This window comes from Mobula hypostoma, chromosome 13 (assembly GCF_963921235.1).
Source record: "Mobula hypostoma chromosome 13, sMobHyp1.1, whole genome shotgun sequence".
In the NCBI taxonomy this organism is placed as follows: Eukaryota; Metazoa; Chordata; class Chondrichthyes; order Myliobatiformes; family Myliobatidae; genus Mobula; species Mobula hypostoma.
The window spans coordinates 92580226-92597910 of record NC_086109.1 but is presented as its reverse complement, the minus strand read 5'-3'; the positions used below and the strand labels follow the sequence as shown (position 1 = coordinate 92597910).

At 45.7% G+C, this 17685-nt stretch overlaps 1 protein-coding gene across 8 annotated transcripts in view; it reads right to left on the bottom strand.

Moving 5' to 3' along the window:
• Positions 1-1202: 1202 nt before the first annotated feature.
• The window catches only part of LOC134355783 (uncharacterized), a 131786-nt gene continuing 115303 nt past the window's right edge, over positions 1203-17685 (bottom strand). For 3 of the 8 annotated variants that reach the window (XR_010020197.1, XR_010020198.1, XR_010020203.1), the window contains one exon: positions 8722-9328. Coding sequence is in view for 2 of the 8 variants with exons in the window: in XM_063066176.1 (XP_062922246.1) it covers positions 7837-7944; positions 9219-9328 (218 nt within the window). In the remaining 6 variants the exon portion in view is untranslated. Of the gene's footprint in view, positions 3854-7300; positions 7945-8721; positions 9329-12456; positions 12565-17685 lie in introns of those variants that run through there. The other 5 variants (XR_010020201.1, XR_010020199.1, XM_063066176.1 and 2 more) reach the window with 3 other exon arrangements.

Sequence of the window (17685 nt, the reverse complement as noted above, 5' to 3'; positions counted from 1 at the left end):
TGTAGGTTATGGAATCAGTTCAGTGTTGACGTGAGTGAAGTAATCCACACTGTTTCAGGAGTCTGATGGTTGAAGAGTAATAACTGTTCCTGAACCTGGTGGTGTGGGACCTGATGGTTGAGGGGTAATAACTGTTCCTGAACCTGGTGGTGTGGGACCTGATGGTTGAGGGGTAATAACTGTTCCTGACCCTGGTGGTGTGGAACCTGATGGTTGAGGGGTAATAACTGTTCCTGAACCTGGTGGTGTGGGACCTGATGGTTGAGGGGTAATAACTGTTCCTGACCCTGGTGGTGTGGGACCTGATGGTTGTAGGGTAATAACTGTTCCTGAACCTGGTGGTGTGGGACCTGATGGTTGTAGGGTAATAACTGTTCCTGAACCTGGTGGTGTGGGACCTGATGGTTGAGGGGTAATAACTGTTTCTGAACCTGGTGGTGTGGGACCTGATGTTTGAGGAATAATAACTGTTTCTGAACCTGGTGGTGTGGGACCTGGTGGTGTATGGCTCCTGTATGGCTGCAGTGAGAAGAGAGCCTGGCCTGGATGGTGGGGGTCTTTAATGATGGATGCTGCTTTCTTGCAGCAGTGCTCCTTGTAGATGAACTCAGTGACGGGGAGGGCTTTCTCTGAGACGGACTGGCCCGCATCCAGAAGTCCAGGCTGGTGGCCCAGAGCCAAGTCTGCAAGTCTTTGTGAGCTCAGTGGGGAGATCGAAGCCTGGTGTCCGCAGGCCCGAGTTAGAGTCCACTAAAGACTGGAGGCCTGCCCTGGGGTTAAAGGACTGTGTCTGCGTGTGGGTGGGTGGGGGAAGGAATGCAGCTTGTTTTTGCTGTTGTTGTTTTGTTGCTTCTGGGTTGTTCTGCTGAACATTTTGGACATGCGATGTTGTCACAGAGTGTGTGGCCGCACTTGCGGCTGCCCCTTCTGCATCCTCTGTCAAGCCTCCATATCTTTCCTGCTTTCATCTTTGCAAGCTTTACTTCTGCAATGTGATGATTAACATATATGTGTGCTTTGGCAACCAAAACTGAAATGTCTAAAATGATTAATGGAACTAATAGTGTCAGTTCCAGGGTTGCTGTAGAGGGCGAAGGACAAATAAAACAATGGGCTGGAAGAGTGCATGAGGTCAGAAGAAAGGTTTTCAGTTAGGGAACTGCAAAGATTTAACATGTAACAGCTAAAATGTGTTTCATCCGATGAAGAGAAAGAGATGGAGAGATAAAAAGGGAGAGTTTAGATTAGATTAGATTATGAGGACACTCAGTCCTCGTTTATTGTCATTTAGAAATGCATGCGTTAAAAAATGATACAATGTTCCTCCAGAATGATATCACAAGAAACACAGGACAAACCAAGACTAAAACTGACAAAACCACATAATTATAACATATAGTTACAACAGTGCAAAGCAATACCGTAATTTGATAAAGAGCAGACCATGGGCACGGTAAAAAAAAGTCTCAAAGTCCCGATAGCCTCATCACCTCACACAGACGGTAGAAGGGAGAAACTCTCCCTGCCATGAACCTCCAAGCGCCGCAAACTTGCCGATGCAACACCATTGGAAGCACCCGACCGCGACGGACTCTGAGTCCGTCCGAAAACTTCGAGCCTCTGACCAGCCCTCAAATACTGAGCACCGAGCACCATCCTTTGCCTAGTGCTTTGACCCCGCCCCGGCTGCCAAGCAACAAGCAAAGCCGAGGACTCGGAGCCTTCCCCTCCGGAGATTCTGGATCACACAGTAGCAGCAGCAGCGAAGCAGGCATTTCAGAAGTTTCACCAGATGTTCCTCCGTGCTCTCACGTCCGTCTCCATCAAATCAGGATTGTGCACGGCACCCTACTTTACAAACAACAGACATCACCACCGGAGTGGCTGCTGCGAGCTGCGTCCCACCGCCATCTTCTCCTCCTACCGTGAGGAGTGAGTCACGCAGTGAGTTAGAGAGAGATAGATGTATAGAAAGAGGGAGGGAGAGAGGCACACAGATAGATAGAGTCAAGTCAAGTCAAGTTTACCATCATTTAATTTTATGTATGCATGCTGTCAAATGAAATGATTCTCCAGATCAGGGTGTAAAGCACTGTAGTATACATAACACACATATAACTTATGAAAGTAAGGATAAAACCTACAGATGAATTATATGTAAATAAACCAAGTATTTTATATAGGCATCCGTTAGTCTCGTCAGACCATGGATTTGCGCCTTGGAAGGTTTCCAGGGCGCAGGCCTGGGCAAGGTTATATGGAAGACTGGTGGTTGCCCATGCTGCAAGTCTCCCCTCTCCACGCCACCGATGTTGTCCAAGGGAAAGGCATTAGGGTTGATACAGCTTGGCACCGGTGTCGTCACAGAGCAATGTGTGGTTAAGTGCCTTGCTCAAGGACACAACACGCTGCCTCAGCTGAGGCTCGAACTAGTGACCTTCAGATCACTAGACCGACGCCTTAACCACTTGGCCACGCGCCAACACCCACCATGTAAATGTAATTGCAAAGAAAGTATGACAGCGCCTCTGCAGAGATTCGGCATGTCATCAAAAACTTTGACAAACTTCTGTAGATGTGTGGTGGAAAGTGTACTGACTGGCTGCATTAAGGCCTGGTATGGGAACAACAATGCCTCTGAGAGGCCCAGTATATCACAGGTAAAGCCCTCCCAACCATTGAGCACACCTACATGAAACATTGCCATAGGAAAGCAGGATCCTCACCGTCCAGGCCATGCTCTTTTCTCACTGCTGCCATCAGGCAGAAGGTAAAGTGCCTCAGGACTCACACCACCTGGTTCAAGCACAGTTGCTACCCCTCAACCATCAGACTCTTGAACAAAGGTGGATAATTACACTCATCTATTTCCGGTGTTCCCACAACCAATGATTTCACTTTAAGGACTCTTTATCTTGTTAATTCATGCTTTCATTAGTTATTCCTATTTATTTAAGCCAATCAATGTGGTGTCGTCGGCAAATTTAATTAGCAGATTGGAGCTGTGGGTGTCTCTACATAAGTAAATAAATATGCTACATAATGAAGTGGCCAGAATTGAATACTCCAATGTGCTCTCACCAGCATTTTGTAGAGCTGCAGCGTTACCTCACAGCTCTTGAACTCAATCCCCTGATTAATCCAACACACAAACGCCTACTTAACCACTCTAGCAAGTTGTGTAGCAGCTTTGAAGGATCGATGGCCTTGGACTCCAAGACCTCTCTGTTCTTCCACCATTCTGATGTTAAACTAAACTGGATTAACATCAAGTTCTTAAGCCACCTTTTTTTTCCCGTACAAAATGACAGCCTGCCACCCACACCTTGATGGTTAAATGGTGTTCTACATCAGTTAAACTGAACAAAACAAAGAAAGCACCAGTTCAGAGACTCAAATCTTTTGAAGATTGAGCCTCTTAACTTCCTATGTTCTATGGTTTGATTAAGTTTGTTTTATCTGGTAAGGGAGTGGAGGTACCTTCAACCACCTCCATTATTTAAGTTACAATGAAGTTCAAGTTTATTGTCATCTGACTGTACATATACAACTAAACAAAACAATGTTCCTCCAGTCTACGGTGCACTCACAATACATATATCACACACAGCACATAAAATATTACCACAATTAAGTTAATTAAATATAATTCAAAATTTACGTGATCTCTGTTTTCATGATGAAACCATTGTCTGGCATTAGTTCCACAGCCTGGGGGAAGAAGCTGTAATGTTGTCTGGCAGTCCTGGTCTTGATGCTCCTGAACCTCCTTCCTTGATGGTTGCAGGTCAAGGAGATTGTGGGATCCTCAAAGATGCTTTGTGCCCTTTATATTCTTTATATTCAATAATCCCTGTAAATGTCACCAATAAATGTAAATGTCATCTCTAAATAAAATAAATAAAAGGCATCCGTTAGTCTTGTGAGACCATGGATCTGCGCCTGGAAAGTCTTCACTTCAAGGTTGTATGGAAGACCAGCAGTTGCCCATGCTGCAAGTCTCCCTCTCCACAACACCAATGTTGCCCAAGGGAAGGGCATTCGGACCCATACAGCTTGGCACCAGTGTCGTCACAGAGCAATGTGTGGTTAAGTGCCTTGCTCAGGGACACAACACGCTGCCTCGGCCAAGGCTCGAGCTAGCAACCTTCAGATCACTAGACGAACACCTTAAATATCTGGCCATGCGCCAACACAAAGTGAAGTGCGTAAAGTAAATATTGTCAGGTACAGAACAGGTTAACTGATGACACTTCAAATGCGATGCGGCAGGGAATTCAGAAGCCTCATAGCCCGAGGGAAGAAACTGTTTCCCATCCTGACCGTGCTTGTCTTTATGCATCAGAGTCTCCTGCCTGATGGTAGAAAGTCAAAGAGGATGCTGGATGGATGGGTGGGATCCCACGGCAGCGTAGTGGCTATTGCGACACTATAACAGCTTGGGGCAATCCAGATCTCGGAGCTCAATTCCGGCACCATTCTGTAAGGAGTCTCTGTACATCCTCCATGTGGAACGCATGGCTCCTGTCCAGGTGATCTGGTTTCCTCCCACAGTCCAAAGACATACTGTATACTGTGCTATTGTAAATTGTCCTGTGATTAGTTTAGGGTTAATTGGGGTCGTGGGTTGCTGGGCCAGCATGGTTTGAAGGGCCAGAAGGGCCTATTCCACGCTTATCTCTGTATAAATAAATAAACCTCCTGTACCTAATAAAATGGCTGTAGCCCCTCTACTTCAAAGCTCAACATATTGTGCATTCAGAGATGCTCTTCTGCACACAACTGTTGCAACGTTTGGTTCATGGAGTTACTGTCACCTTCCTGTCAGCTTGAACCAGTCCGGCCATTCTCCTCTGACCTCTCTCATTAGCAAGGCCCTTTCGCCTAGAAATCTGCCACGTACTGGATGTTTATTTTCAACACCATTCTGTGTAAACTCTAGAGACTGTTGTGTGTGAAAAATCCCAGGAAGATCAGCAGTTTCTGAGATACTCAAACCACCCTGTCTGGCACCAACAATCGTTCCACGGTCAAAGTCACTTAGATCACATTTCTTCTTCATTCTGATGTTTGGTCTGAACGACAGCTGAACCTCTTGACGACGTTTATTGCCCAATCGGATCAATAAAGTAATTATTATTATTATTATTATTATCATTATCATCATCATGCTTTTATGGGTTGAGTTGCTGTAATGTGATTGGCCGATTAGATATTTGCATTAACAAGCCATTGTACAGGTGACCCGAATGAAGTGGTCACTGAATATATGTATGTGTATATGTATCATAAATTAGTAATGCAAGAAAAGAGCTTGGGTTCATGGACCCTTCAGAAACCTGATGGCAGAGGGGAAGATGCTGTTCCTAGAAAATTGAGAAAGTGAAGAATATAGGGAAAGAAAAAGAACAAGAGTGATAAATAAACAAAAAGATAGAGAGAAGAAGAGGGAATGAAACATTGAGAACAAAAAAAGAGAAAAGAAGGTGAAGGCCAGGATTTGTGAGGAACGTTGGTGTGATTTTATCAGCCATGCAGGAAACCTGGTGTTCAGGGAAATAAGTCCCACTGTGCCACTAATAGCCTGTTAACAAGTTGTACTGATTTGAAAACTCAGCCTATTACAAGGTGAAGGAAACAAAACTAACAGGGATGTCAACATCTTCCCTGGGGCTGCCAAGGAGTCTTCAGCAACTGAGCAGTCTTGAAAGTGCGAGGCCCAGTGCAGAAGGCTGAGAAGTGGTTAATGAGTCAGCTGCAGTCTCCAATTCCCTGCAGTCTTTAGTAAATGTCCAGTGATTTAATGGATTCCACATTTCGTTTGGTCCATTTCCCACCCTCGGTGGGAGGGAGGAGAAATAAACACCATAAGAGGAGAGGCTGGAACAGAGATTCAGGAACAAGACTGCAAGATGCAGAGAACCTAAGAAATAAAAGTGATTTTTCTTTGGCATGGTCCCCTGGTCTGGCATAGCAACCAAACATTGCAATTCATTCTGCGCTTGGGTTTACGTGATGAGAGTCAACATGCTTTACCTGGGGCTGGTGTCATTCACACTACCTTTCATCACTTCCACCAAGTTGAACATGGCACTTGGATTGCCGAAAGCCATTCCGTGTTGGGAATTCTTTTCAGTGTAGTGAGCCTGCAGCTGACAAGGGGGGCCCTTTCGCAGAGTTCCGTTACAGCATTCAGGCAATTGCTTAAACACTAAATTCTGATCAACTGCATCAAAAAAAAACTGCAGAGGGCATGATCATCGATTCCTCTAACCACCAGTATTTTCTCCTCCTCCTTCTCTCTTTATCCATTCTCCATTCTGACTCCCCTCTTACCCCTTTTCTACTCCTCTCCTGCCCATCACCTCCCTCTGGTGCCCCTCCTCCTTCCCTTTCTCCCATGGTCCACTTTCCTCTCCTATCAGATTCCTGCTTCTCCAGCCCTTCACCTCTTCCACCTATGACATCTCAGCTTCTTACTTCATCCCCTCTCCCACCTCCCCCTTACCTGCCTTCAACTATCGCCCGTCATCTTGTAGTCCTCCCCCTCCCCACCCCACCTGTTATTCCGTCTTCCCGACCTTTGCTGTCCCGTTCTGAAGAAGAGTCTCGGCCTGAAATGTCGATTGCTCTCCCTGGATGCTGCCTGACCTGCTGCGTTCCTCCAGCATATTGTGCGTGTTGCTTTGACTATCCAGGACGGGTGGGCTCTTTGATTATGCTGGCTGTGTTACCGAGGTAGCGAGGTATAGACAGAGTCCGTGGAGGGGAGGCTGGCTCCTGTGAGAGAGATGTCCACAGCTCTCTGCCATTTCTTGTGGTCTCATGCAGAGCAAGAAAGTGAATCTCTGTGTGGTATATGGGTGCCATATAGTTACTTTGATAATAAATTTACTTTGAACTTTGAAACTTGTACCAAGCTGTTACATATCCAGACTGAATGCTTTTTATGGTCGTCGATAAAAGTTGGTGTGTTGACCATGATGCCACAGTAAAACAAGTCTACCTGCCTGCATGTAGTCCATATTCCTCCATTCTCTGCACGTTAGTATGCCTGCCTAAATGCCTCTTAAACACCAGCACTCTGTCCACTTCCACCATGGCTATCACCCTTCAACCATCACGGTGTGGGTAACTTCACTCAACTGACTCCACAAGTTACAGATTCCACAGCTCATGTTCTCAGTATTATAAATAACTTACTTACTTATTTATTATTATTATTTCCTTTTTGTACATCTTTGCTCAGTTTATCACCTTTTTTAGATTAGAGGACACGCAGTCCTCTTTTATTGTCATTTAGTAATGCATGCATTAAGAAATGATACAATGTTTCTCCAGAATGATATCTCAGAAATACAAGACAAACCGACTGAAAAACTGACAAAAACCACTTAGTTATAACATATAGTTACAACAGTGCAAAGCAATACCGTAATTTGATAAAGAACAGATCATGGGCACAGTAAAAAAAAGTCTCAAAGTCTCTCGAAAGTCCCGTTATCTCACGCAGACGGTGAACCTCCAGCACTGCCAACTTGCCGATGCAGCATCCCGGAAGCATCCGACCACAGTCCGACTCCGAGACCATCCGAAAACTCTGAGCCTCCGACCAGCTCTCTGACACCGAGCACCGAGCACCGAGCACCATCTCTGCCGAGTGCTTCGACCCCAGCCCCGGCAATAGGCAAAGCCGAGGATTTGGGGCCTTCCCCTCCGGAGATTCTCAATCGCACAGTAGCAGCGGCAGTGAAGCGGGCATTTCAGAAGTTTCTCCAGATGTTCTTCCGTGCTTCTCACGCCTGTCTCCATCAAATCAGGATTGTGCACGGCATCCTAGTTAACACATATGATATCATTTGGAACGGCCGCGCGTGCTGCATCGCACCGCCATCTTCTCCTCCCTCCTCCTCGTTGTCTTTTGCACTTTGGTTGCTTGTCCATCTTTGTGTGTAGAGTCATAGAGTCATCAAAGAGTATGGCACAGTAACAGGCCCTTTGGCCCATCTTGTCTGTGCTGAACCATCCATACTGTTTACTCCCATCTACCCGCACCCAGACCATAGCTCTCCATACCCCTTCTATCCGTGTAACTATCTAAACTTCTCTTAAACATTGAAATCGAGCTTGCATGCACCACTTGCACTGGCAGCTCATTCCACACTGTCACGGCCTCCGAGTAAAGAAATTTCCCCTCACGTTCCCCTTAAGCATTTCACCTTTCACCCTTAACCCATGACCTCCAGTGTAGTCCCACCCAACCTCAGGGTAAAAAGCCTGCTTGCATTTACCCTATCTATATCCCTTGTCTGTAGTATTTATTTATTTTATTTAAAGATACAACACAGAACAGGCACTTGCCAGCTCTTCACCACCCAGCAACCCACCTATTTAACTCTAGTTTAATCACAGAACAATTTACAATGACCAATTAACCTACTAAATCCTATGTCTTTGGACTGTGGGAGGAAACTGGAGCACCCGGAGGAAACCCACAAGGTCACAGGGATATCGTACAATCTCCTTACAGATGGTATCTGAACACTGATGCCCCAAGATGTAATAGCATCACAGTAACCTCAGGGCTCATCGCCAGGTTCCGGAACAGTTAATGCACGTCAACCATCAGACTCTCGAACCAGTGGGAATAATTTCACCTGACTCGTCACCAAACTGTTCCCACAACCTAGGGACTCAATTTGAAGGACTCTACAACTCATGTTCTCAATATTTATTATTTATTTAAGTATTATTATTATTTTGTTTTTCTTTTTGCATTTGCACAATTCGTTGTCTTTTGTACACTGGTTCTTAGTCCGTCGCGTGGCCAAGTGGTTAAGGCATTGGACTAGTGATCTGAAGGTCGTGAGTTCGAGCCCCAGCCAAGGCAATGTGTTATACTTAATCACACATTGCTCTGCTACGACACTGGTGCCAAGCTGTATGGGTCCTAATGCCCTTCCCTTGGACAAGGTTGGTGTCGTGGAGAGGGGAGACTTGCAGCATGGGCAACTGCTGGTCTTCCATACAACCTTGCCCAGGCCTGCGACCTGGAGAGCGAAGACTTCCCAGGCGCAGATCCATGGTCTTGCAAGACTAATGGATGCCTTGACTGTTAGTCCGTCTTTGATTGTATGTAGTTTTTTCTATTATGAAGAGCACTGTGAATGCCTGCAGGAAAATGAATGTCAGGGTAATAAATGACGAGATGTACGTACTTCCATAATAAATTTACTTTTGAACTTTGAACTATCCCCAGCAGCGGCTCTCTTTAACAACGTTCTGCTCTCTCCATACTGTGTGCTCCACTTGTGTCTGTCAACCTTTGCTGAAATATAAAGATACAAGGAAAGTTAATAGCAAAGAATCCTTGGTAAAGCGAATCAATAAGATCGTTAATGTGTGCCAGAGCTGAGTGCTTGTTCAGGAGTTCATGAGAAACAGGAAAATAAATAAATTGAGAAGGAAAGTATAAAATGTAGCTATCATTTTACCCCAGCCACTCCACATCAGGAAATCAATGCCAACCAGCACTGTTGGCAGGCACAGAATTCATTTAAGACATTAACAAATTGAAGAAGCATTTAAATAAAAACTTGGCAGCTGTTTGACATCTTAGAAATTGAATCAGTTTATAAGGAACAAAAAGACTAAATATTTTATAAAACTGTGGAGAATCTGGGATAGAATTTTGGCCAGAAATCTTGCTGAAACAAAGTACAGACCCAACAAGGCCACATAAGGAATGTTTGTTTGGAAGGGGTAGGTATGAATCATTGCTTTAGCACAGTTATGTTGCCGTTGGTGTCTGGATTATCCTGGACTGCCTCACTCCCATTGTTCGTGTACATCTCATATTCCACCTAGGTAGCCTCCAATCTGACAGCATGAAGACTGACTTCTCTGACTTTCTCCCCTCCTCCACCCCCTTCTCTTTTTTTTTCCATTCCTTAATCTGACTTCCCTTTTATCCCTTCCCTTCTCCTCATCTACCTATCACCTCCCTCTGGTGCCTCTCCTCCTTCCATTTCTACCCTGGTCCACTTTCCTCTCCTATCTGACTCCTCCTCCTCCTTACCTCTACCAGCCATCCACCCAGCTTCCCACTCACCTGATCTTCCCCGCCACCTGCTCGTCTGTACTCCTTCCCCAGCCCCACCTTCTTATTCTGGTTCCAAGTCCTGATGAAGGGTGTCAGCCCGAAACGTCGACACTTTATTCCTCTCCACAGACGCTGCCTGACTTGCTGGGTTCCTCCAGCGTTTTGTGTAAGTTTCTGTACCTCCTGCCTGACGGTAGCTGCAAAAAGGTGCCATGTCTCAGAAGGTGGGGATCTTTGATGATGGGCGAGGCCTTCTCGAGGCAGTACGTGAGTGAAATGGCCGTGATGTGTTGAGCTGAGTCCACTTGGAACGAGATATTATCCAAGTAATAGTTCATCAGTTAGGTACCTCTCAAACAATTTGCATATCTTTCTATTGTGATCCGTTTAAAAATTCTCTGAGCAACTTAGTCTGAAAGAAAAGAGAAATCTCTAAATAAAGAACCTTCGAATCAGCCAATCATGTGGCAGCAGCTCAATGCGTAACAGCGTGCTGATATGGTCAGGAGGTTCAGTCGTTGTTCAGCCGACCGATCATCAAAGTGGGGAAGAAATGTGATCTGAGTGACTGTGTTGGTGCCAGATGGGGTGGTTTGAGTATCTCAGAAACTGCTGCTTTCCTGGGATTTTCACGCACAGCAGTCTCTAGAGTTTACAGAGAATGGTGCAAAAACAAAAAAAAAATATCCAGTGAGCGGTCAGTCCTGTGGGCGAAAATGCCTTGTTAATGAGAGAGGTCAGAGGAGAATGGTCAGACTGGGTCAAGATGACAGTAATTCAAATAACCACATGTTACAATGATGGTGTGTAGAAGAGCATCTCTGAATACACAACACATTGAACCTTGAATTGGATGGGCTACAGCAGCAGAAGACCATGAACGTAGACTCGTTGGCCACTTTATTAGGCACAGGAGATGCATGATAAAGTGGCCACTGAGTGTATTTCACTGTAATGTTAGAGCACGTACTGCTGTCTTGGAGGAATGTTTGACTGTGGACTGACTGCAGAGTGTGTGTTGAGTGTTAAATACCAGATAACTAAGAGCACTTCAACACTGGGTGTAAGACCATATGATATAGGAGCAGAATTTGGCCATTCAGTCCATCAAGTGTGCTCCGCCATTCCATCATGGCTGATTTATTATCCCTCTTAACCCCATGCGTCCTCCTTCTCCCTGTAACCTCTGACACCTTGACTATCCAAGAACCTACTTAAATCTTTGCTTTAAATCTACTCAATGACTTGGGCTCCACAGCATCCATGACAATGAATTCCACTGGTTCACCTATCTATGGAATTTGTTGCCACAGGTGGCAGTGGAGGCCAAGTCATTAGGTGTATTTAAGGCTGAGATTGATAGGTATCTGAGTAGCCAGGGCATCCAAGGTTATGGTGAGAAGGCGGGGGAGTGGGACTAAATGGGAGAATGGATCAGCTCATGATAAAATGGCAGAGCAGACTCGATGGGCTGAATGGCTGACTTCTGCTCCTTTGTCTTATGGTCTTATGGTCTCTCTGCAGTATTTTGATAGACAGTCTATACCGCGCTGCCTCAGTAAAGCAGCCAACATAATCAAAGACCCGCCTACCCCAGGCATTCTCTCTTTTCCCCTCTCCCGTCAAGCAGAAGATAAAAAAATCTGGAAGCATGTACCACCAGGTTCAGAGGCCTCTCCCATCCTCTCCAGACGCATCACAGCGTTCCACGGCAACAAGTCAGCCTCAGACTGTAAGAAGCTGCAGAGAGTTGTGGACACAGCTCAGCCCATCGTGGAGACCAGCCTCCCCTCTATGGACTCAGTCTATGCTTCTCACTGCCTCAGCAAATCGGTCAACACAATCAAAGACTCCACCCACCCCAGAAGCTGGTGTTCTGTGCTTTCATGCTTTTGTATTTCACCCCTCCCACTGGACCTGAAAGCACACACCACCAGGCTTAAAGCAGCTTCTACCCATTGAATGATTGTCCGGTACGGATGGACTCCTGACGTCACAGTCTACCATGTTATGATCTTGCTCCTTATCATCCGTCTTCACTGTACTTTCTCTGTAGCCGTTGCACTTTATTCTAAATTCCGTTCTACCTCAGCACACTGTGCAATGAGCTGACCCTGACGAACAGTACGCAAGACAAGCTTTTTACTTTATCTCAGTACGTGTGAGAAGAGTAAACCAATACCAGCCTTGGTTCGAATCAAAAGACTGCAGACGCTGTCAATCTGAATTAAAACTAGAGACTGCTGGAACCACACAGCAGGGTCAGACAGCATTTATTCTGACAGAGGTCTTCAATCTAAAACATTAATTCCACTTTATTCTATCCCTGTAGAAACCCGTGGGTCACAGAATACCTGAGATGGGCATCTTGGCCGGCAGTGACCAGCGGAGCCGAAGGACCTGTTTCCAAACTGTATGACTCTACGACTTGATGATTAACCTTGCCTGAACACCACAGAGCCCTTGAGGAGATAAAAAGAGCTACAGTCAGTGGCCACTTTATTAGGTACACCTGTGCTCCTGCTCGTTAATGCAAATATGTGACAGCAACTCAATGCATAAAAGCATGCAGACATGGTCAAGAGGTTCGGTTGATGTTCAGACCACACATCAGAATGGGGAAGAAACGTGATCTAAGTGACATTGACTGCTGTTGGTGCCAGACGGGTGGTTTGAGTATCTCAGAAACTGCTGATTCCCTGGGATTTTCATACACAACAGTCTCTAGAGTTTGCCGAGAATGGTGCGAGAAACAAAAAACATCCAGTGAGTGGCAGCTCTGTGGGTGAAAACTCCTTGTTAATGAGAGAGGTCAGAGGAGAATGGCCGAACTTATTCAAACTGACAGGAAGGCGACAGTAACTCAAATAACCACGTGTCACAACAGTGGTGTGTAGAAGAGCTTCTCTGCATGCACAGCACATTGAACCTTGAAGTGGACGGGCTACAGCAGCAGAAGACCATGAACGGAAGGTACCTAATAAAGTGGGTACTAAGTATATATTTTATTCTGACTGAGAAGTACATCAACATTCCTTCATAATCACAGTGTCTAAATGCTGAAACTCCCTTTGAAACACCACAGTGGGTGTAGCCACACCAGAGGGACCACAGGGGGTTATAAAGACGATTCACCATCACAATGAGGAACGGCAAATACATGCTGGCTTTGCCAGTGGAATTCACGTCTGATTTTGCATGTCATCCATACAGATGAAACGTTCAAAACAGAAGTACATGGAGGTAACACAGAGGTAAAATGCAGAATCTAGTGTTACAATTACAGAGAAAGTGCAGTGCTGGTGGACACATAAGATCTAACGACCATGATGTAGGAGATTGAGAGTTTAGGAGTTCATCTTCACTCTATAAGAGATCTGTTCTAGTCTTATAACTGTAGAATAGATAGGAGCTGTCCTTGAGCCTGGTGTTTTCAAGCTTTTCCATCTTCTGACTGTTACGTTTTGTAACTCCAAAACATAAAACTAATTGAAATGTAAACAGAGGAGCCAAGAGATACGAGTCTTATTTTGTTTTTACTTTAAGCAAGGCGTGCATGTACATGATGTGGCAGCATGATGACGTATGCCATTTACATACTTTTATATATAATCAGCAATGCATTGCATAAACAGCGAGAAGTGCTTAATCAAAGAATATATTTACAATATTACTGAAATAATTACACAACACTAATGATGGAAGAGTGGAGAAGAGTGATTGAGAGGGCATTTGATTATTTTATTTATTTTGTGAAGTCAGTGGGGAGTGTAGATGATAGGTGTTTGAATGGAAGGAGAATACAGAGACTCCTGCAGAGGTAACCGTATGAAACACTGGAGACCAGAATGCAGGTATGACAACTCATGGGGGAGGCAAATAAAAGGAGCATGAAGGTTGAGGAGGCTTGCTAATGTTAGCGTAAATGCATGAAAGATTAGTTGGGGTTTCAGATCAGCCATTGGGTGACATGGTAGTGTAGTGGTTAGCACAACACTTAGGAAAACAATGGCGCCTAACGATAACTCCTTTGCTTGCATCCATCTTTAATACCTCTATTTTCCCTTTCAGGGTTCTTTTGAAGACCCTGACCTGGAGTTACACACTGACTTCGGTTCTTTACGAGAATGAGACTCACTCTCAAGGCCTCACGACTGGTTGCTATTCAATATGCCAAAGTCGCGGCCTAGAAGGCCTTCAGGCCTCCAGGATTTCTTGGCTCTGGAGGCGGGCAGACTCAAGGCTGGTGCTGCTGCAGGAAATTGGTGTGTCGTGGGAGACGGAAGATTGAAAGCAGTGCGCTGGCTGCTGGCTGTGTGGCCAGAGACCCGAGTTCTTTGGGCACAGAGATTGGAAGAAGCAACGCAACTGACTTGTAACATCATAAATCGACAAGTTGTTTGTTATGTCTCCCCTCTCACTGTGAAACAGGGACACCTGTTTTTCCCTTATTAGGGAGAGAGAGAGCCTGTGGTATATCGAATACTGTGTGAACGAGTAGTCTTTGGGGTACTGCATGTCCGTGTCTTTATTGATGCTTTGCTGCACGCTTGAGTGCTCGGTGGGGGGGGGTGCCGATGCTTTTTTTCCTGGTGGGGGGGGGAATCATAGCTTTGCTGCTGCTTATATGTGAGTAGGGAAAGCTGGAGAGGGGACTTTGGGTTCTAACATTTAACTGTCATTCATTCTTTGGGGCACTCTGTTTTTGTGGATGTTTGCGAAGAAAAAGAATTTCAGGATGTATGTTGTATACATTTCTCTGACATTAAATGTACCTTTGAAACCTTTGAACAGTTTACATTACCGGGGTTCGATTCCCACTGATAGGAGTTTGTATGTTCAAAGATGTACCAGTTGGTAGGTTCATTGGTAATTGTAAATTGTCCAATGATTAGGCTATGGTTAAATTTGGGATTGCTGGTTGGCATGACTCAAAGTGCAAAAAGGACCACACTGCATCTCACTAAATGAAATAAATAAGCAAGCCCAGTACGCGTTTGAGGGGTCAATTCAGGAGCAGCTGCTTCCCTTGTGCCTTCAGATTTCTGAGCACTCCATGAAAACTACCTCAATATTGATTTCTTCATTTTTTATAATGTTTTTATTTGTAACTCACAGTAATTTTTATGTCTTGCACTGTACCGATGCCACAAAACAACAAATTTCATGATATTCGTCTATGTTAAGGGTAACAAAGGTTAAGTTCAAAGTTCAAAGTAAATTTATTATGAAAGTATGTTATCATATACAAAGTTGTGCTTCATCTTCTTGCAGGCAGCCACAAAACAAAGATACACAACAGAGTCCTCAAAAAAAGCCCCACACAGCAAAGAACAAATATCCATAATGCGAGAAAAAAAGTAAATTGTGCAATCATTAAAAACAAATAATTCACAGAACATGAACCACAGAGTCCCCGAAAGTGAGCCCATAGCCACAGACCCAGTTCAGCGCTGAGGTGCGTAAAGACAGTCCAGAAGCCCAGTGGCTGTAGGCCACGGCCAGGGAGCCAGTTCGGCACTGAGGCGAGTGATGCCGGCTCGGGAGCCCAGAGGCTGCAGGCCACAGCCAGGGAGCCAGTTCGGCACTGAGGCAAGTGATGCCGGCTCGGGAGCCCAGAGGCTGCAGGCCACGGCCAGGGAGCCAGTTCGGCACTGAGGCAAGTGATGCTGGTCCTGAAGTCCAACGGCTGCAGGGCAACAACTGCTTAGAACCTGGCAGCATGGGACCCAAGACTATAATCCTTCAGGTCACAGACAGGAGGCCGGCAAGTTAAATAAATCAGCTATGGTCAAATGGTGGAGCAGAAGTGAAAGGGACGAATGGCCTAATTCTGCTCCTGTGCCTTATGGCCTTAAAATAAACGACTCCGATTCTTCACGTTTACATTTTTCATATTTCTATCACAGCAGTGACATCACTAACACAGATAACATGCTCTTTATAGGAGTTACAGCTGTGAAAATTGATTGCCACATTTCCTGCCAACAACAGTGACCCTCTTCAGGCGTCTCCTCTTTGATTGGCATCTGCTCCTGGACGCCCTGAGGTTGTGAGAGCTGCTACAGGGAAGGCAAGCCTTGATTTTCCTTGGTGGATTAATCTCAAGCTGCAAGAAATATACTCAGCCTACGAGAGCCTGGTAATACTCTGTGGTAATGAATTCTCCTGGGATGCTTAAAAAGTGATTTTCCCTGTCAGTGTCTCTTTAAAAAGCAATACGCTGCAAAGAATCAGTCCCACTAACTGCCATGGTAGTGTAGCAGTAAGCGTAACACTTTACAGAGCAACAGATCGGTGATGAAATCCCGCCACTGGCTGTGAGGAGTTCATACGTTCTCCCCGTGACCGTCTGGATTTCCTCCGGGTGCTCTGGTTTCCTCCCACATTCTAAAGACATACGGGCTAGGGTTCGTGAGTTGTGGGCGTGCTATGTCGGCATGGCGACACACGTGGGCTGCTCCCAGTACTTTGCAAATGATGACACAACAGGCGCATTTCACTGTATGTTTCGATGTAATGTGACAAATAAAGCTTAATCTCCCGTCAATTTTTCTTTTTTTTCACTGACTTATTTATTTCTAATCATCAGTTGTTACTAACTCACCGATTGCTAATGGCTGGGGGGGGATGCATTGCCGAGTGAGATTGATGTTCTCAGCTGCGGGGCGGGGAGTCTACAGACCCATCTACGTCAACTGTACTGCCGTCGCTCAATACTGCATCTTCACTTGGCCTCCCCCACAGTCAGACACAGAGCAGGGGTTCCCAAATCGTTCGTGCCATAGACCCTGTTATTAACCAAGGGGCCCGCAGGGGCCAGCATGAGAGCATCCTTCATGAAGGTGAACACATGGAAAGCATCTGGCCCAGAGCTGGTACCTGGCCAAGTACTGAAGACCTGTGCTGATCACTGATATCTCTAACCTCTCACTTCAGCAGTCTGGGGTGCCCACCCGCTTTAAGCAGGCCTCAGCTGTACCCGAATGTGGTGAGCTGCCTCAGTGACCATTGTCCAGTAGCAGTTACTTCCACTGCGGTGAAGAATCTTCAGAGTTCAGTGATGAAGCACATCAACTCCTGCCCCGGGAGCGATTTGGATCTGCTCCAGCTTGCCTACCATCACTATGGGTCACCAGCAGATACCAGTTCATTGGTTCTTCACTCACTCCTGGAACATCTGGACAGTAAAGCTGTACATGTCAGGATGCCTATCGTTGACTACAGCTCTGTATTCAACACTATCAACCCCTCAAAGCGAAGCTCCAAGATCTGGGCAACATTATCTCCTTGTGTTGTGTGGGCACGTGGCCAAGTGGTTAAGGCATTCGACTAGAGATCTGAAGGTTGTGAGTCCGAGCCCCAGCTGACGCAGCGTGTGGTGTCCTTGAGCAAGGCAGTTAACCACACATTGCTCTGTGATGACACTGGTGCCAAGCTGTATGGGTCCTAATGCCCTTCCCTTGGACAACATCGGTGGCGTGGAGAGGGGAGACTTGCAGCATGGGCAACTGCTGGTTTTTCATACAACCTTGCCCAGGCCTTTACCTTGGCCAAGGTGGTGCTAGAGTGTGAGGTCACAG